At 40.2% G+C, this 20912-nt stretch overlaps 1 protein-coding gene across 1 annotated transcript in view; it reads left to right on the top strand.

Annotated features, from left to right (window-relative positions):
* Window positions 1-20912, top strand: part of RASA3 (RAS p21 protein activator 3) — a 187907-nt gene that overhangs the window by 154329 nt on the left and 12666 nt on the right. Inside the window, exons 12-16 of the mRNA XM_018563032.1 lie at window positions 876-990; window positions 8124-8198; window positions 12421-12544; window positions 14066-14172; window positions 17133-17210. Of these exons, the coding sequence (XP_018418534.1) occupies window positions 876-990; window positions 8124-8198; window positions 12421-12544; window positions 14066-14172; window positions 17133-17210 (499 nt within the window). The remainder of the gene's footprint in view (window positions 1-875; window positions 991-8123; window positions 8199-12420; window positions 12545-14065; window positions 14173-17132; window positions 17211-20912) is intronic.

The raw sequence follows: 20912 nt of genomic DNA, 5'->3' as shown, positions 1-20912 counted from the left end.
TGGTTGATATTCCTGAATAAAAAATCTAGAATAAAAATATTGTATAAATAAACAACTGTGCATCTTTTGGTGATAATGATAGCATTGATACATTGATACAAAATTTGTTGGCAGAAATGGGGAGGAGAGGTTTTCCCTCACTTAGGGGTCTATTCACGAAGCTGCCGAGGGCAGCCGAGTGAATCGATCGGGAGCTGTACGGGGTCCTGGGGCCAAAGCTAGCCGAAGGGTCGGCGGAAGCTACGGCCAGATCCTTCGGCAGCTTCGTGAATAGACCCCTTAGTAGATTAAAAAAAAAAACCTTAAGGTGGGTGTTCTACATCACTATGGGGTTGTTTAAACATTTGTGTAAAGGTTAGAGGGGGCATGCAAGTAGGTAAAAAGAGAAAATGGGAGAGGGAGTAAAAAGTGTGAGTGGTGGGGGGTATTGGAGGGTCTTTGGGGTTTTGGAAGGGGAAGAGGGTGTGGTGTCCACTTGATTGGTTAGGATGTTCCAATAGTTGTAGGGTTTCTTTTGGGGAGATTTCAGCATACTTTCCTATCCAAGTAAGAGGACGCAAGAAGTGAGGGAAAATGTACTCAATAGAGACACAGGAAGCAATAAAAACTGTCAGAGGTTCTAGAATTGCAGGATTTAGGCATCAATTGATTGCCAACACATGCTTGCTTTTTATTATTTATATAATCCAGAGTGATAGTACAACTTACACCATGGACTTGCGTGAAGAGGAATTTCTGCTGGAGTTGTTAAGGCGAGCTTCTACAGTCTTTTAAGAGCCATATACCTAACCTGAAACCAATTATTGGGATGATTTATATATTATAATATGCAAATAATCCTTTTCCAACTTGCTATTTATTTATCTTTTTTCTAGAGATCCAAACACAATTTTTAGAGGCAACTCGTTAACATCAAAATGTATAGATGAAACCATGAAACTGGCTGGGATGCATTATCTGCAAGTTACGTTAAAGCCTATTATAGATGAGGTAAATAATGTAATCTTTTTCCATGCGCATACATGTAATGTTTTCATTATTTCCCAAGATTAATTATGTTCAGTAAAAAAAATGCAAGTTGTCCAAACAATTGGCATGCACCTCCGTTCTTACCACATAATATACACTTTTATTTAGAATAGAAGATATGCACAGTTAAAGTGCACCTGTGCCAAGACATTAAACAATTTACATATGCCCAAGAAGCAATAAAAGAGCTTTAAAACAAGCCCTCCCTGACCTCTCTAGCTGCATGTACATTGAAGAAATTCATTCTCAAAGATCCTCAAGGATCTCAGCTTAGAAACACCTTCTGTATGTTTACATTAGAGGCAGACAGCCTGCCAAGATTCTTTGCAAAGGAAATGTCAGTAAATAAGGTGAACCTGTGTTCACTTTGAATACTCAATTTTGTTTAAGGGAAATTATTAAATCAGGGTTTTTGCTATTACATGATTGGTTTATGGATGTAAACATAGCTTTACCCTATTTTTTTATGCTCAGTAAAAATATACTATGTTAAGTGAATTGTATCTACTCCTTTAGGAAATCAGCAAAGTTCTGAAGCTAGCAGTTCCGCATGGCAGCCAGGCAAGGGTCAACGATAGCAGCCTCCATATTTTGTTCATGAGAGCTTTTTTACATGACCTTTCCCAAGACATGTCTTAATGTAAACATGAGGAACTGTTCTGGAATCAATCTGCAATGTGGACTTCACATATTCATTGCTCCAGAACACTAGTAATCACTTAATACCCAAATAATACCTGATTATTACAATCATTGCTCGTGTTCGCTGAATGCTATCAATGTTCGTGTTGCTAAACTCCTCTAGTTACCTGGCGGCCATGTAGTCACTGACCCAGAGCAGTATACAGAGAAGTACTTTTTTTTGTCCGTATGATCGTAGCAAAAAAACCACATTCATCTTGTAGTTAAAATAATCTATACCACCATTATCATTTAAAGGGTAATTACACTTTCCCAGGCACATTTTAGAAAATGAAATTACCCCACCTATTTGCCCCCTCTCCCCCTCCTGCTGCTCTTATCCCTTCGCGCCTCTTGGTGTACAGTCCATACACTGTACACAACATAGAAGCCCTGCAGTAGGTATTTCAAATTACCCTCACAAATGGAGAGCATTCATTGGTCAGCGCAGTTTAAAGTTGACCATGCTGACCAATGAATGCTCTCCATTTGCGAGAGTAATTTGAAATACCTATCACAAGGCTGCGATACAGTGTACAAAACCGTACATCGGGAGCGTGGAGGGGAAGCAGCATTCGTTCAAAGGTAATAGCAGCGGGAGGGGGGAGAGGAGGCAGATTGGTGGGGGTAATTCTATTTTTCCAAATTTGCCTGGGAAAGTGGAATTACCCTGTAATGTCACAAACAGTGCTGCTTAAAGTACAACTCCACTCATTAATTTAGCAATTGTGGGTCATATAGGGAATGATTCTTTCCCCCATTTGGCCTTTTGCAGCTGTCCAGAACCCCAGGAGAAAGATGTATTTTTTTCACTTCTCGTCCATACCTCTTCATTGAACCTTATACACATATTGAAAATGCTGTAGAGAGCTGATGATACCATAAATCTGATAAAAGCGCCTAGAAGATTTATCAAAGGAAGAGTGCCTTCCAGAGAGAGGTAGCTCACAGCTATTGTGGTTGGTAAAGGGGTCTGCGGGGTAATGGACAGCAGATAAGAGTTGGTAAAAAACTGTTGAACTCCATTTTAAAGTTATCATTTATGTGGTTATAAGAATTCTTGCCATAAACCCAGTGGACTGCATATGATTGGCTCTTCAGTGTTTGCTGGCTTTGATTATTTACCAGCTTGCTTTGCTGTGTCCTATGGGTTAATGCTTAACTACAAATTCCCGCATATATTATTAAAAGAAGTGTATTTCATCACAGGCTAGCCACAATGTGCTGCCTTATATCTTACACATTGAATGAAGCTAAAGAATTCTCTCTCCTTGACACTGACACTGATTTTCTGTTTTCCTCTTTGTGTGAAAGCTGTTTCAGCACAGAAAGTGCTCTCTACAGAAATCCTGACAAGAGCAGGCAGCCTGTAGAAATACATGGGGAATACATTTGACTATCGCAAGGTTTCTTGCCAAAACCATTACATCTGGGTTCCATGGAAAACAAGGAATTCCGTGAGAGCTTCCATTATTTATTATGAAGCTCCAGGCAGTTGTTTAAGCGTTTGTAATCTGAACTGACCAACTGTGCATGTAACTAATTATAGCTGTTTATCAGAATGCAGCTTGTCATAGAGAGTTAACACATTCAAGTCTGTATGTGCGTCTTTCTGTTTAGGAGTTTAGGAGGCACATACCAAGACCCAGAAATGCCAGCCAGGCATCTTTATTCAGATCATGTGAGTACAGCCTTAAAACAGAAGTTCAGGCAAATAAAATCTTAACTTAAAATCTTAACCCTTGCATTGGTGCTACCCCACGCACTGCAAGGGTTAAATACTAATTTTGGCTATGGTGCTAAAATAACAGTTATACTCACCCTAACTGTGGTTTGCTCTTAGACCAGTCTCTTCAGATTTGCTCCCCCTCGATCCAGTGGTCTAAGGTCCTGTGAGTCATCACCAGGGCCGGTGCTAGGATACTTGCCTACACAGGCAAGGTGAATTTTTGCGCCTCCCCCCTCCCCCTCCCCGACCCCTGTAAAAACGGGGCATTTTGACAAGTACTTGTACTTATCAAAATCCCCCGATGTTTGCGCTATGGCTTTTTTTTTTTCCACTTACCTTCGGCGCGGGAGAGCAGCGGCGAGTCAGCGCTGGTCCGGTGGGAGGAGCTCCAGGTGGGGTCCTTATTTAGCTGGCCGGCGGCATTTTGCAAACATCGGGGCATTTTGACAAGTACTTGTCAAAATGCCCTGTTTTTTCCGTCCTCACCCTGCAGCGCCCTCAGGCGGCCGCCTGACTTGCCTTGCGGTAGTGCCGGGCCTGGTCATCACCTTTTATACAGTATAAAGGATGTAAGGACCCCAAGCTATATTTCATTGCTGGAGCGGAGGAGGAGACAGGCCGGAGGGAGCAGTGTTGGAGCAAGTTGGGATCATGGTTCAGGTGAGTATAACTTTGTTATTTTAGCTCCCTAGACAAAACGAGCACCTAACCCTTGTAGTGTGGGGGTAGCCCCACTGCAAGGGTTAAGATTTTCTTTGCCTGGAGTTCTGCTTTAACGTGCATTTCCGCCTTTGCAGCCCTATGTTCCCATTCATATCGCATACCTAAAATGTATTAAACGGTTTCTGGTTGTTTCTTTGGAGCAGGATTATACACAGGACTCTATAGGCAGATTGTATTGTTCAGAATAACCTGCAATGTGCCAATTTAGGGACACTTTAGGAACAGATTGGTTTAAATATGCATCAACATTCAATGTACAACCTAAGCCTTGATATCTTTAACAGTGTGCACATCTAATTTACAAGTAATAATGAAGTCCTGCAAGCATAGTACAAACATTAACTCCAGTCCCTTCCTTTGCATAGCATAGAAAGGAAAATCTAAGTACGATTTTTATAGGATTTTTTACCACATAAAAAAAGTAAGCAGCATTTTGTATGATTGTTTTTTCCGTTTTGCTATGTGAATGGGAACTTGCAACAGATATAAATAACCTCCATTGCTGTTTGTCTTACAAATGAGAATTAGGTCACAGCATTCAGTTGTATAAACATCTTAAAGCTGATAATCAAGAAGTAGGGTGGTCAAACATTCCAAAGTCAATGTATTTCAGGGGAGAGTGGCAGTAACCCTAAAATATCCAACACAACCTATTTCCCCCATAGGGCATTTCGTTGGGAAGGCTGATTCAAATTGCTCATATCTACAAGCAATCATATCAAGCCTATAGGGAATATGAGGAAAATATAAAGGTTGCCTTTTCAACCTCCTTCCAGAAGTGCTAGCTGCCAGGCTGTCATTCTGATCCTATGGCTTCCTGATCTGCATACTTATTTCAGACTAGTAACTCAGAATGTACAAATGCTAGAGAACCAGCGTGACAGCCATGCAGATGTTGTTGCTGTTGTTATTATTATTATTTAGGATTTATAAAGTGCCAAAAGTTTGCGCTGCGCTTTGCAAAATATGGGGAAGACAGTTCAGTGTAACCATCAGCTGTATGACTGGTAGTGACACTTCTGAGACACTATGGTGTCACAAAAGAACTGAATGAGATGCGTTTTGCTTGGGGGTATACTATAAATAGGAGATACAAAAAGTTATCCAGTTATGTACAATAAAATTCCATACAAGAGGATTAGAAGGGCTGCTCATAAGAGCTTACAGTCTAAAAGAGGAAGGTCAGCAGTGGCAGCATGCAAATTATTGTGACATATTTCATTTAAATTGTACCGTTATAGGAGATGCCTTTACTAATTTGAAAGGCGCAAGCTTCAAGCCTGTCTTCTTGATCCTGTCTTCACTGCCTAGTGAGTCAATGTCATGCGATGGGCAATAAAGTCTGAAACCTCTACGTTCCCATCCTGTTGGCTATTCAGGTCAACAACTAATCAAGTAGTGAAGCCAATGAGAGTGATTGCCCTGGAACCTGCACCTTTAAATATCGGCAATGGCAACTCATACGTCTATCTTCACATGCTGCTCCTAACCTTAGAATCATGGAAATAACAGCACATAGAAAAGAACTCCAGGCAAATAGAAACTTACACTTGCAGTGGGGCAAGATTTAAGTGCTCATTTTGTTCTAGGGGCAGAATAAAACAGAATTACTTACCTGATCCCAGCTTCCTCTGGGCTGGTAGACCAGTCCCCACAGTCTTCTCCCCTAGACTTCGGTGGTCTAAGGATGCTGCCGTCATCACATCCTATGCAGGTCCATTGACTTTCATGAGATGTGAGGAGACCAAGGGACATTTCATAGCAGGAGTGGAGGGGGAGAGAGGTGAGCACTGACCAACAAGGTAAGTAATACAGCCCCATAGACAAAATGAGCATGTAAAGGATCATTTAAGCCTCGTATCTTTTTGCATATATTTACTGCTAGCAAGCAGTAGATATATGCAAAAACATTGAAGAAAAAAAAAAAAGAACCAAATAGGTTAAACTTACCTGTGTCCCCGCCGCGCGCTCCTGTCCGAAGATCTGAAGATTCTCGGGCTGCCGCAAAGGACCATGGGGCGAGTGCACGCAAAGTTCAGATCTTCGGTTGGGAGAAGAGGAGAGACACAGGGTTAGTCCAGGGCCGGATTCACTCTCTCTGCTGCCCCAAGACCAGGTTCCTCAATACGCCTCTCTACCTGCCAAAAAGGACCCCCCATGGAGAATGGAACACTTGCAGGCTGTATACAAAATAAGCGGCGGCCTCCCCGCTGTACATTTAGCTCTGCTTACCCAAAGCAGGGCTAAATGTAGAAAACAACTACCCGCCTGATGCCCGGAACTGCATGTCCCTGGCATCGGGAGATAGGAATTCCACATCCCTGCTGCCCCTTTACTCCCTTCCGATCACTGCAAACGGGCATTGTGGCACACCGGCCCGTTCGGCACTTGTCAAACAAGCAGGCCACTAACCCGCCGAGAATCGTACGATTCTCGGCGGGTTTTCAAGCCTGCTTGTTCGATGGAAGACGTGCGACCGTACAGTAGAAACGGTCGCACGCCTTCCATACACTGTACGATTATTGTACGATCGCGGGATTTCCCGCGATTCTCGTACGAGAATCGTACAGTGTATGGGCACCTTAAGTGTTTTATTTGCACGCAGCTCTTCTTTAAGAGTAATACAACCTAAATACAATTCCAAAAATATAGATCCTGTACACATATGGGAATTTTACATGTTTATAAATAAATAACATATTTTAAGTTTACTTGTCTTTTAAATGTCTGTCCAATCTATTGTTTTGTCTTTTTAAAAGATCATATATAGTGGTTACAGAAAAAAAAATGGCATAGATAATTGTGCATCTCTTATTATTATTGTCCCCACGCACAAAGCACCATTTTCAGTTATGTGAGAATACAGTGTCTGAGAGGTGTCTCTACTAGTCATACAGCCAGCGGTTACACCCTGTTTATATCTCCTTGCAGAGAAATACTGGTCAACCTGAGACTATAATCTCATGAGAGTCTGATTATCAAGAAGTAACCGCACATTTCCTCTCCCAGTGACTCAGCCCCTGCAATCTGTGAGGCCCATCGCTCTTTAGGGAGTTCAGCCTTATCGTACAGGAACAGTAATGCAGAATGCCCTCTGTTGGGCAAAGCATGTTATGCACTGCTTCAAATGTGTTTTTAGTATTTAGCAGAGTAAAGTCAGGAACGTAAATCTAAATCTGTATACTAGCATATTAATAGTTGTAAGGCAGGAGGGGGCAACTCCGGCCCTCCAGCTGTGCTTTAAAGTGGACCTTTACACTAAAAAATCAAATTCTACCAATGCATCCCTCTATGTATGATGATTAATAATAACATAGACATATCCGGTGTAAAATGCTGTGACTTACACCTGGCATGTCTATGTTATTATTCATCATCATACATAGAAATACTTACACTTGCAGAGCATTCACTTTCTGCTTTGAAAGGGCAAAATGACTTTAGTGTGCCAAAACAATGCACACTGGGATTGGCTTGTTATCAGCAGAGCCTTGCTGGGAAATCTTATCTGTAAACTCATGAGATCTCAGGGAACTACATGTTCCTCCCCTCCACTTGTAGTTCCACAACAGCTGGAGGGCCATAGTTGCCCACCTCTGCTGTAAGGCATGGGACACTGTTTGGTGAGTCCATAATGCAGAAGTATTCAATATGCAGCTTAAAAGAGATGTATTTTGTTTTAATTTGTACTGCAGCTCTGAATGAGCACCACAGAAAACAATGATATTTTTTTGTCATGCAGTGCAATATACCACACACGTTATATTTCTAAGTGAGTACAGGGCCCAATTGTGTCAATAATGGTTTTCAAAAATGTGTTTTGCCTGATTTTACATTTCGGTTGCTGTCTGAGCACTAGTGAATACAAAGCAGACTTCTGACAATATGAGATGATTTTGCAAGGCTATCAGATCATCATTACTAAATCTCGACTCTTTATTAATATGCTTGTTTGCCTTAGATATGCGAATTGCATAAACCCTGTGAGATCGATCCAGTGAAGTTAAAGGATGGAGAAAACTTAGAAACAAACAAGGTAAGAAAACGACACACATTCCTTTCAGTATAAGTAGTCCCAGAATTGTTATCTATGTGGAAGACGTGGTCGCCTAGTCATCTCTGAAAGTGGTGTATGAGTATGTCCCTGTACACTGCAATAGGGGACCTCCTCCACATTTCTCGGCCTGAGCTTAAACTGATTCAGCATGTTTGCTGAAAAGGGAATTCTCACTTGTAGACGTTTGGTGATGTTTATTGTAAATAACCACTTAAGTCCCCAAAGCCTTTTCTACCATAGACCACATACAACATACAGCTTCACACCATAGAACACTTTTGTATTTAAAGCTGAAGTTTAGTCTGCTTATAATTTTCCTTCCCTGGCTCCTCTTTCAGACCCTCAATAATATGATGATGAAATTTTTTAAATAAAATTTTTACATTTACATTACATACTGTACATTATTTTAGACTCAGTGATGTGATCCCTGGGTTGCTGTTCTTCTTTATGCATGGCTGGTGGGAGGGGCTGGCAGGGTGCTGTGATGTTTTCAGAAAGCTATAAACAGCACCCTGCTGGCCCCTCCCACCAGCCATGCATAAAGAAGAACAGCAACCCAGTGATCACATTACTGAGTCTAAAATAATGTATGTAATGTAAATATAAAATTTTTATTTATGCCTCCGTACTCCTTCTCAAGAGTTCTCATCCTTGCTGGAAGCAGCAGGCTTACTCTTGGGAAGAGCTATTCAAATATCAAAATGCCTTTGATGAGGGTAATCAATCTGTAGGAGTGGGTGTTCCTATGCACACTGCATTTGCATGCATACTGCGCTAGATAATGCCACATGTGATGCTGAGCCTCAATGATTGAAAGAGCAATAAATGAAAGGGGCAAGTTTGGAAAATTATGGCTGGTGAAGAAGGTACAAGATGATGCTGGAAGTCCTGCGCTAGGAAATAAGGAGGACCCTGTCTAACTTGCTGCAGCTTCTAATGCACACTGTGAGAAGTTCACAATGTGCAGTGCGAGTAATTTCAGTACACGGGAGAAGGCTGTGCAGCTGTGCAAGACTGAAGGGACAGCTGGAGTTCAGCTTTGTATGTATAGCCTAATATATTATAGTTCTTTTATTTGTTAGCTGATTTTTCTGTCACTCTTTCCAGTGCAGCTTTTCATTAATGCAGGTGCAGGGAGTCATGGTTCACCTTGCAGTTTGGAGACATTCTTTCCATTTCGACATTACATTGCTGTACACACAGGAAAAGATGTTTGTGTAAACTGTTAGGATACCATTAAGTTCAGTTTGTATAGTCAGGAATTAGTACAATAATATAATTTTCAAAGGCTTGTCATCTCAAAAATTCTGCATGACTTTGTGCCCACTGTTTAATCTAAAACCAAAATTCCAGCAGTGAGTGGGACCTGTTTGTCTTCTCCAGAAGAAGACAGTTAAAGTCAGTCTGAGAGATCACACCATTGGAGTACATAGGAAATATTAGACACCACCGGGTGATGTAACCCTGCATCATCTTCTGAAACTTGAAATATCAGTTTTAAGCGGACGCACCTTTAATTACTTTTAAAGTATTTTGACCTGTCACTTGTAAGAGTATGAGTGACACTATACTTGTAGCACATGTTTCCTTGCATAAAAAAAACATTGATAGCAATGGCATATATGTATGTTGAGGTACCAATTAAGATACCTAACATTGCATTAGCATTGGTTACATACCTAAGTGTAACCTCTATATTTCATTCGGAAGAGAGGCTGACTGCATACTATTCTCGCATTGATTACAGCTATACCTTGCATTTATTTAGTTGCCTGGTTATATAAATTACTGCTAATATTCTTAGGATTCATTCATACCTCTCTAGCACAGTGTGTTATTGTAATATGCATCTTACCTTAACACACTTTAACATGCTTTACATAAAGTATTCCATCAGGTTAATGTTACATAATTCTTCTGGTGCTGGTGCTATTATTTAAAGGACTCAAAGTCTAAATTGGGGTAAATTAGTTGAACAGCCCCATGTTAAGAGCTTTGATGTCTAAAGTCAGTTCAGTTAACCATACTGCAGTATTTGGTTTTGTCACAACACCACACATAGTGTATAACACAATAGTAGTGTTATATTGCTGTGGGGCTCCTATTTCTATACAAATAGTTTCTTGGTTAGTTTCAAAGCTCATGATTATCATACAAACATATTTTCCCTAGTATTAGTTAGTCACATTCAACTGGATTTGTTTAGTAATGTTGAATCGGCATCTGTGGTTAAAACGTAGGTCGGCCCTGCAATCCGCAAATTTTCTTGCTGTTCTTTTCTATTCCTATGCCAGTTTTAGAATGTACTCCCACAATGATTGGCAGTATATCTGTAAAGGTTTTATTTATCCTGATCATGGTATAGCTAGTATTAGTTAAAGGTTACTTGACCAGCTGAATGTGATCAGTTCAATGTAAGTGCTGCAGGTACTACTAGCCTCCCTTAGTACTAAAACTGTTTTACTCCTCATTTTGCAAATAGTTATTTGCATTGCACTTCAACAGATATGTTTTGTGTATATTTATTTAGTCCTAAATCTTAACCAGTTTTCATCATGCATTAAATACCAACAGTATATACATACACTTATGTTTACATGTTAGGTCAGAAGGAAACATAGAAAATCTATTCATGTGTGCCTTTCTCTCCTGTGTACTTAGGAAATGTCTAATAAGTCATTATGCCCCAATTTGCCTGGGAGGTGGGCTGTAAAATCCCATCTTTACATATGTAAATTAGGCAATCCTCTGGAGATTGGGCTTAATTCTGCATCCAAGGCTGTAGAGTAGAATAGTAACATCACCTCCCTGTGAGCAGCACAAGGCAATATGGATTCTGTAGATTTGAGTTATATGGGTGCAAATTACTGTGGCCTTTATTCTTGCCAGGAATGGAGACTAAGCAATGTCTCCAGTTATTTGTGTTTGTTGTACCTGTACGTTGATGTTTAGGGAGCATCAAGAAGGTGTGGTAGGGCAAGGCATATTCAAAATGATTATTTCCCATTCCACTAAGTAGGAAGCATGATCTCTGAGGTTAAGTGCCCATTCACACCATGTCCGGATTATCTCCAGACCAGACCAGATTGTTTCCAGACCCAAAATGCATCCTAATGTATCCCTATGCTATTTCTGGCCTCTGTTCACACCAGCGCAGTCCGTTCCAGACCAGACCAGAAAAATACGGCTTGTCTTATTTTGCCTGGTCTGGAATGCACTGGAACGCATAGAAACGCATCAAAAAACTGTAATGCACTGGAACGCAGCTGTAAGACTATTTTAAGCTATAAAAAAAAAAAATGCGGTAAAAACACAATGCACGGCGTTCCAGATCTGGTCTGGAAAATGGTGTGAACATGCCCTTAAGGTGTTGTTATGAATGATCCATGCAAAAGGAATTACCTCTACATCTAATTCATATTTAACTGTCAGGAGAAGCCCATGCGACCCGCAGGTGATAATTACTGTGCTGCGAATCTTTGCATTGGAAAGGTTCAAATGACCAGGCCCTAGCTATGTTAAAAAGAAATTAGACTTACTGGCTACCAAACAGGCTCCAATAAAAGCAACAATTTAACAGATTTGAACCTTACATAGGCCATGTAGGGGTTGACTAGAGAAAATGAGCACTTCCAAATAATGGAAATGCTCAATGTTACACACAGAGACACACTGAACCATTGATTGTTCCCCTTTGCAGTGGATAAAGGAGGCAAATCTTTCAAAACACGTCTGTCATACTGGTTTGTCGGCCAAAGCTAGGAAGCAATGGCTACTGGCAGAAGATGATTGGAGAGGGAACAGGCCTCTTAGCTTCACATAGAGATTTGCCCATCTATGACCATCCATAGTTTTGCAAGAGCCAGCTGGCCTAAAGCTAACATCTACTAGAAAAGTATGGAAGAATCCCTTGCTGACTTCCTCTTCTGAGCATACTAGTTTCCTGGCTGTCGGTGGTTTCAGTAGTTTCTGAATCACTAACCCAGAACAGGTATGCAGATTAGGAGCTCTGATATTCAGATCTGCATGCTGGATCTGGGTCACTCTCTCATAAAGTATTGAACCGAGATTCAGCCATGCAACCAGCATTTGCTAGTGGGCTGGTCAGCAATATAAGCCTACATATTCCTCCCGGCACTTGTTTCTTTTAAATGTTTATTGTACACCAGGATAATTATTTTCTTTTGGGTTCATTTAGGAAAACTTGAAGAATTACGTTGACCAGATTTTTAACGTCATTACAAAATCCGGAGTAAGCTGCCCTACTGTTATGTGTGACATTTTCTTCTCTCTGAGAGAATCTGCAGCAAAACGCTTTCAAGGTAAGCATACACCAGAGATCTTGCCCAATACTGTATCTTGAAAAGATATAAATAAGACAGAATACAGTACGCAGAAAGCTCAGCTTGCTGGTGTTGCTTCCTGAAAGCTATGTGTGTGACCAAGAATTTGCTGTGATTAGTGCATTTCATAAATACAGTGAAGCATGAGAAGTTCACATACTATGATAGAATTCACGCACTGCTGAGCTTCTAGACCCCTTTGAGTTCATTTCACCATGTTTCCTAAGTGCTTTTTATCAGAATGCCAATAAACTCATTGAAGGGCTTCATACAAAAGCATTAAAACCCTTCTCACATCTTCTCAGTACTAACACGCTTAAACCAAGTCTGCCTCTGTCCAGTCTGTGTTTTTCTACCTTACGAGGCAAATTCTTTGTGGTGAAATCAAGGAAAAGGCACAGAAACAGCCCAGTGTGTACAGTCTTGAAAGTCGCCTTGGAGTGATGGAAAATAAATACTCCTGTATAAATCTTCAGCATCATCCATCTGTTCAAAAGTGCAGACTCACCGGGAAATGATTGTTGTCTTTGTAATAGAACCAAAGATTTCAGATTGGTCACATGCTGAGAGATGTTTAAAAAAAAATCACTGTTAACTACACACACGCCAGCCCTTGTAAATCCATGGATACACACTACTAGATCGTTAAAGCGGTTTATATTGCACACTTTCATAGAACATTCAATTTAATCTTTAAAACTTCAACTTTTTTTCCCTTACAAGCTAATCATATAGTTTGTAGCATTGTAGTTTTGGACTTAATTTTAGATAGAATTGATTAAATTGAAAGCTGTATTCCACGCAGTATGTTTTCAAATATTGCCAAATAATGTGTCTTACGTACCTGGTAGATAGCTGTCCTGTCCCTTGGTTGACTGTCCCGTGGGGGGCACGTAGGGGTGGTGGTGCACGCAATCACAGAAGTGGGAAGTAGGTAGAGGAGACAGCGCCGCCAGCCGCGATGGTGATTCTGCCCTCTGCAGGCTCTGTATCTCCTCACCTGAGACGCTCTGGCTGGCATGCTGCCATTAACATCACTGGTTGCCAGAAGCTGAGCGGGACACCAGCCAGAGCGTCCCTGGTTGCTAAGAGCTGGGTGGGAAGATGTGTATGGCCTTAAACTGCAAACGTTGTGCAGCAAAGCAGCCACCCCACATGACCCACGCTGCCTCATTAAAGGGAGAACCCTGGCAGCATTGCAATAAAATATTAGCATTTTGGCTATGTTTTGCTCATATAATCTCTGAACCCTGCCTGCCTGCATTCTACACATTCTTCTGAAAGCTGTAGTGTTATAAAGATAATGCTTGTATTAGACTGCCCACTAGTTAAATCTGTATTACAGATGCAGTTCAGCAGTCAAGAGCAACAGCAGAGTCCATGTCAACGTGCATGCCATTTGTATCCTGATATATGTATGATATAGCTGCAGTTGTTCTGTTGATCTTAAATTTCAATAATTTCCTCCCAATTGATATTTGTGTATTGTGTCTGTTTCAGGTGACCCTGATGTAAGATACACGGCTGTGAGCAGCTTCATTTTTCTGCGGTTTTTTGCACCTGCCATCCTGTCTCCTAACCTGTTCCAGCTCAGCCCTCATCACCCAGTAAGTGATCCTTGTTTAGTTTCAGCAAAGTGTCAGAGAGCTGATTGAATGAACCTCCTGTGGTGAAGAGAGTGCAGAATGTTCCAGACAACAAGGGAGTGCATGACAAACAAGTGATAAACATCCCCCCCCATCAGATTGAAACAGTAGCTGAAGATAGTACAAAATGTTTATTCAATAACATATTAGATATTTCATTGTTTAAAGGAGAACTATGAGGTGAGTGCTTTTCACTCACCTCATAGTTCTAGCCGACCTGTGACAATGAGACTGTCACAGGTCGGCTCAGTAGATCGGGAGGTGAGCGAACACATACCGGCATTCGCTCACCTCTCGATCCTGTCACAGCCCTCTTCCCCCCCCCCCCCTCCAATCAACATTCAATAAAAAAAAAATAGTTTTATTGTTCAAAAAACACCTGTTTCATTACTGGATCTTTCAACTGGTCTTTGCTCTTAGTTTGCTGGGAGGGGCCAGCAGATGTCTGTAAACGTCATAGCATTTTTCCTTGGATCTTTTTCAAAAGGATTATATACAAGAACACATCCTCGGAATTCCTTCAGGCGTGACTTTAGCTGTGCACTTTAATGATTGGTTGACTGGTTGCAGGCATGTCTAAAGGATGCCAGGGATGTGTTCTTTTACATAAAGCTCAGGAACCAAATAATTGATGGCAGAGAAGGCTTATTCCTGTGACAGGGGTCCAGTGACAGCTATATTTAAAGGGTTATATTGTGGAAATGCAAATTTGCAGGGAATGAAGAGAAATCATTTTCAACTGAGTAGACCCCCATCACCCACTGGAACACAAATTGTGGGTATTAGAACTTTGTAACATGGGGCTGAGATGGTAAAAACAAACACAGAGTCTAAAGACAAAGAACACAGGCATCTCAGGAGTGCTTTGAAAGTTTGTGAATACCCAGACTAGGCTTTCATTGAAACATCAAGCAAAAACACAGGACCATCGAACAGAGAGGAGAATCAGAACACAGAGTAATATAGTTATCCCGTGTGTAGCTGGAGTATTGGAAAAACTCAGAAGATTCTTTAAGAAACATTGCTTCTCTTAATCTTTCAAGCCCAGCAGTACATTGAGACAGAAGCTTGTAGATCCAAAAGACCCAACACCCAAAAACAAGCAAAGTAACTTGGTATATGCAATGGAGTGTAGTGAAAATAACAAAGACCTGTGCAGCGGGTAGCTGAAATAATCTTTCAACAAACAAATGGCCCAACATAGAAGGGTAAATTCTACAGCTCAAGACTTTGCAGTTTTCCTACACCTTAATGAAAGGGACATTCTTTTGGAGACAGTGAGATGCACTTAAAAGAAGCCATCTATGTCAAACTGGAACAACTATCACTGAACAAAGGGCAGGACCTTTGACACCATCTGTCTTCCACACATAATGCCAGTTTAACATCTGTACCCCAGGATTTTAACAGTTCTCACATTCAACCACGTATATTGAAGACTTAACACCTATGAAGCCTTTCTGACACCAAGAATGGGATTATGTAACTTGGACAAGGTGGCTCCACAACTTTCATACCTCCCATCCTGTTCTTGGATGTTAACCTTTGCCTTTCCATGGTGATTGGATTAAGGTGTCTGTGCTACCTGTGTGGATAAAAATGTTGGGGTATTTTCTTGGCCCTTATTAGAACTGAAGAAGTGGCTTGGATAGGTTACAAAACATCTTCAACATTACAGAACAAGTCCAGTTACATGTGAGTACCTGCCACTAGATATACCATGACCTGGATAAATAAAAACCTTAATAGATAAACACAGGAGAGGACTTGCAAGGAGTTTGGGGAAAACAGGTAAGGCTGGAGTTCAATCTTAAACAGACCCTGTCAACAACTTAAAAATTTGCATGGACAAGCACAGAAAAATCAAGTATTTTAATTGCTTACTTGCAGTGTTTTTCTTTCTATAAAGTTAATTTTTGTTTACTACACGTGTGACTTTAAACTTCCTAGAAATTTTGCCTAGTCAATTACCTAGCACAGTCCCCCTCCCTCCTTGCACGTCATAACCCTCTCCTTTTCTGGGAGTTTCTAATAACTCTCTGCATCCTTAACTTCTCCACTCTCCCCTCACCTCCCTACATAACCGTTTATGTATCAGCCGGGGGAGGAGCAAAGGGGGATACTATAGCATGTCACTTGAGTGACAGTTCTGAGGCTGCTGACATCACATCCAAGATGGCAGCACCCAGTAAAAGTCTCAGGGCTTTTGGATGCCTACACATAGAAGACTTTTACAGGTAAGTAACATGCATAATATACTGTATATACTAATAGGGGGATATATTTTTTTTAAATGGGGTTTAAAGGGTCTGTTTAGGCTGTTTTTGTTATAGCATAAATATCCCTTGTATGTTTTCTTTACTTGTTTTATTTGTATTTTATTTGACTAAAAAAATCTACTAAGTTCAATTTTAGTGTAATAGTGTGTACAAAACCAACAATGCAGTCATATATGTGGCCCTGATTTAAGTTTCTTGTAATTCAGGATTTATTTAGATGTTCTGCAAATTCTTTAATATATCAATTTGAACTAAAATGAACACTTTCTTTATTAGATTGTGCAATATTAGATGAAATAGGCACAAGCCATTTAAAACTGACATTTCAGTTTTCGATTGATGCTGGAGAGTAAACCACCTGACAATGTATTTTATCTCTTGGTGACTCTGTTGGTGAGATCTTTGTGCCCTAGTCTTTGTTTCTACACACCTGACCTGGCTGTCATGAGCGGGGTGCTGGTCTCATTGTTGGATGTCATATTTTTTCATGCTATAGAGAATGTAACAGAAGGAGTTGCATATACAATGGTGATCAAGAATTATAGCAGGAAGATCTCACTGCTGGAGAAGCCAGGGGCCTTTTTTGTAGTAGTGACAATGTCTAGCTGGGGTAATTGACTCTGTGTCCAATGTCTTCTACAGGATCCACAGACATCCAGAACCTTAACACTTATCTCCAAGACCATACAAACACTGGGCAGCTTATCCAAGTCCAAATCAGTAAGTTCTGTTATACTGTTGTAGGTTTTTTTAGCCAAACACTAGAAGGTTAGTGGCGTGGAGCCTTTAACTCGGGGAAATCTGTGATTGTTTGAGTAGAATAAATTAACAGACCTTGGAGGCAGTTTGGGTCTATTTTTCAGGCCACTCCATGCCTAAATGTGTAAACTAAACTGTCTTGGAACCCATTCACACCTTTTGCGGTGTGTTAACGTTTATTGTTTCACATGGTAGAGTGAGCTGAGCTAAGGTAGCCCATTCAAATAAATGAGCTGTCAGCAAAACATCTTTTTTTGGCAATGCACTGCAGACGGTGTTTTGGAACTGCACTGCCTTAGTGTGTTGGGGCACCACAACATACATAACGTGTATTAGAGTGTGTTGTAGCAATGTGCTGCAAAGGTGCAAATGGGCCCGAAAAGTCTTGCAGTTTAAATCTGTTTGGCCAATAAAGAGTGTTTCCTGACTGGTAATGTTTCTGCTTCTATCTGTGGCTAACAGGATAAAGGAACAGTAGATTTTCTCTACATTATATTATTTATGAACTTCTGTGGTTGCCATGTGGTTCATGCTTGCATGAACTGAATGTTTACATTTTTTTCTATGAAATCCTCAGCAGTACTACCTATCTTGCATATATATATACAGTGTTAATATATATATATATTATGTAGTGTTTGCTACAATTTTTTCCCTATTTGTAAGGGAAAAATGTAAGATCATGCTGGACACATCTTTCTATATCTTGCTGCATTTGTTTTGTTTTCCTTTTTTTATGCTCTATTATGTATGTTATGTATGTTTATTTGAAAAATATAATCAAGTTTTTTTTTTTTTTTTAAAAGGAAGAATCAGATCTAAAAAGAGTAATAGAGTAATAGTGGGTCTAATTTATCAAAACACTTGAAATCACTGTGTTTCTCCACAGCAAAAAATGACTGTACATTAACACATACAGTTTGTAATATAAACATATTTAATGAATGAAGTTCAACATCGCTAGTTGTTATTATTATCATTAGTTACATATAGCATGAAATCTTCATACATTAGTTTTTAGGTGAAAATTACACACAAGTCAAATAGGACCCACAATTTAATACCCAATTCGTGGACTTTAAACTTTAAAAATATAGATAACTATGAATGGATATGAATTGTAAAACAATACCGATGTCAATATGAATCTGGATAACTGTGAGATTTACTACTAATAAACATACTAAGGTATTGCTGTAGAATACATGTATGCAGAAATTGGATACTCACAGGCATCAAGATCATTTAGGGCCTTTGTCCATTTTCATGCAGCCAGATACATGCATTGTAATGCATGAAAATGCATTACAAATAAAAAATCCTATTCTTTCATATGGGGCTGGTTTATATCTATGCAATTCTGCTTAGTGTTATAAGGAGATGGAAATTAAATGGGCCCAATCAGACCTACGCATGTCCATTACCACACATGCTACATGTATACAGAGCAGTGTGAATCCAACCTTGCAGCATGATCTCTACATAGCCATGGTGTTCAGTTTGATATCTTGACATTTCATTCATCTATCTGCTTCAATGCTTCATTTTCCCTGTCATTTATTTTTATTTTGTTTCATACATACAGTAGCTATTCAAAATACGAACAACAACAAAAAAATAGAAAAGATCTTTAGACATTATAGTTAGGTTGAGAAAAGACACCTGTCCATCAAGTTCAATAAAAAAAAAAAAAAACACTTTGCATCCTAAAGGTGCCCATACACTGCACGATTCTCGTATGAGAATCACGGGAAATCCCGCGATCGTACGATAATCGTGCAGTGTATGGAAGGCGTGCAACCGTTTCTACTCTACGGTCGCACGTCTTCCGTCGAACAAGCAGGCTGGAAAACCCGCCAGGAATCGTACGATTATCGGCGGGTTAGTGGCCTGCTTGTTCAACAACTGCCGAACGGGCCGGTGTGCGCACGCGCACACTGCCTGTTTGCAGTCATCGGAAGCCCGTCCCTCATTGCAGTGATCGGAAACCCGCCCCTCGTTGCAGTCATCAGAAGCCTGCCCCTCAGGGGGGCAGGCTTGCGATGATCGCAAGTACGATCTGCCTGTCCAAGATGGGAACTGACAGCTGCATGTGAGAAAGGGGCTTTAGAACCCTAAGGAAGGCAAGACAATAATAAAGATTGATACCATTTGCTCTAACAGGTCCCTGAGGTAATCGGATACTCCCTGGAACAACAATCTATAGTGTTAAAAAATATATCAGTATTCATATATTTTGTGCACTTAGAAACACATCTAGATCTATTTTAAAGCAATCTACGGAGTCAGCTAGAACCAGCTCCTGGAAGACTGAAGACCAGCTCCAGGAAGACTGCCCCACATGTTCAGCGCTCCTACTGTAAATAATTCTTACCATATGTGGATGAACACCCCCCTTTCTTCCAGTCACTTGTGTCTTTTGCAATGGCACTAAAGTGAATGGCTTTCCACTGAGTATTGACTGTTTATTTACAAGTTGATCATATCCCCTATTTATCATATCTTCTCAAGGGTAAATGCGTTCAGTTAAACTTTCCTCATCGCTGAGGTCCTACATGCCCTTCTTTGCACTCTTTCATGTTCTACAACATCTTTTTGTTGACTGAGCAATGTTAATCTTCAACCACTGCTCTTTATAGCACATCATAAAGAGTACATTTTGCCATTTGTTTATTTTAGCATTTCTCTTCCCACAGATCCATTATTTATGACACTTTTACCAAGGAGTGAACATCTGTTTAAACTCTTAGGGGAACATAGGTTATCCCAGGGCATGGTGCTGGGTCTTGTGTAATAGAACCGGGTTCTGGTATTTGTTGCTTCGTTATGTCTAGGCACAAGGATGAGTCACAAGAAAAATACACATCACAAGTCTTGTGATTTCCTCTAGATTAATGGATATAATCATCAGTAGAAGCTAAGCAAAATGTGCCTGTATCAGGATGGCATACTAATCTACTTTTTAGACTTACTGTGTTTTAAGAAGCCAGTAGGGAATGCTTTATGTTGCTATAGTCATAGCCAGTTCTTACGTTATGAATCATGTGCTTGTTCAAAGGACTACTATACCTAAAACATAAAAAATATTTTATGAGAGTTTTTGTTTGCATACACACAGATAGGTATTAGATGTGTATGTAGCATTGCTATGCATCCCATTGTTGTGTATTAGTTACCATTTAGGCTAAGGCTAAGGAGGCTAAGAAGTGATAGTTGACAGCATTCCTTTCAAAACTGGAAAAGACAATCAGTTGTTCATTCAAATAGTCCTGGATAGTCATTCTTCATTCAGATAGTCCAGGAACTCAGGGAACAGGTTCTACAAATGTACATATGTCAATTATGATGCTCCATTTGCAGTGCACCTCTCTCTAGTGGTCAGACAGGCATGGCACATTGCATTAAGAGATGTGGGCGAGCACTAACCAATACATTAATTTAGTAGTATGAGAGCTCCTGTTCTTTGTTTTATACCGTGAAATGTGGCTTTGGTTTTCCTTTAAGGTCATATACAGTATATTATTACTGTATTTCATTGTGATCATGCAAATGAATATGACAGCTTGCTTTAGAATACAACTGGGCCAACTGCTTACATGTCCACCTTTAACATTTGTAAAATCTCACAATACAAATAGGTAGTTATACTTAAATGCTATAAAT

Source organism: Nanorana parkeri, unplaced genomic scaffold (genome assembly GCF_000935625.1).
Source record: "Nanorana parkeri isolate BGI_ZX_2015 unplaced genomic scaffold, ASM93562v1 scaffold21, whole genome shotgun sequence".
Taxonomy (NCBI): Eukaryota; Metazoa; Chordata; class Amphibia; order Anura; family Dicroglossidae; genus Nanorana; species Nanorana parkeri.
This window is presented reverse-complemented; position numbering and strand designations above follow the sequence as displayed.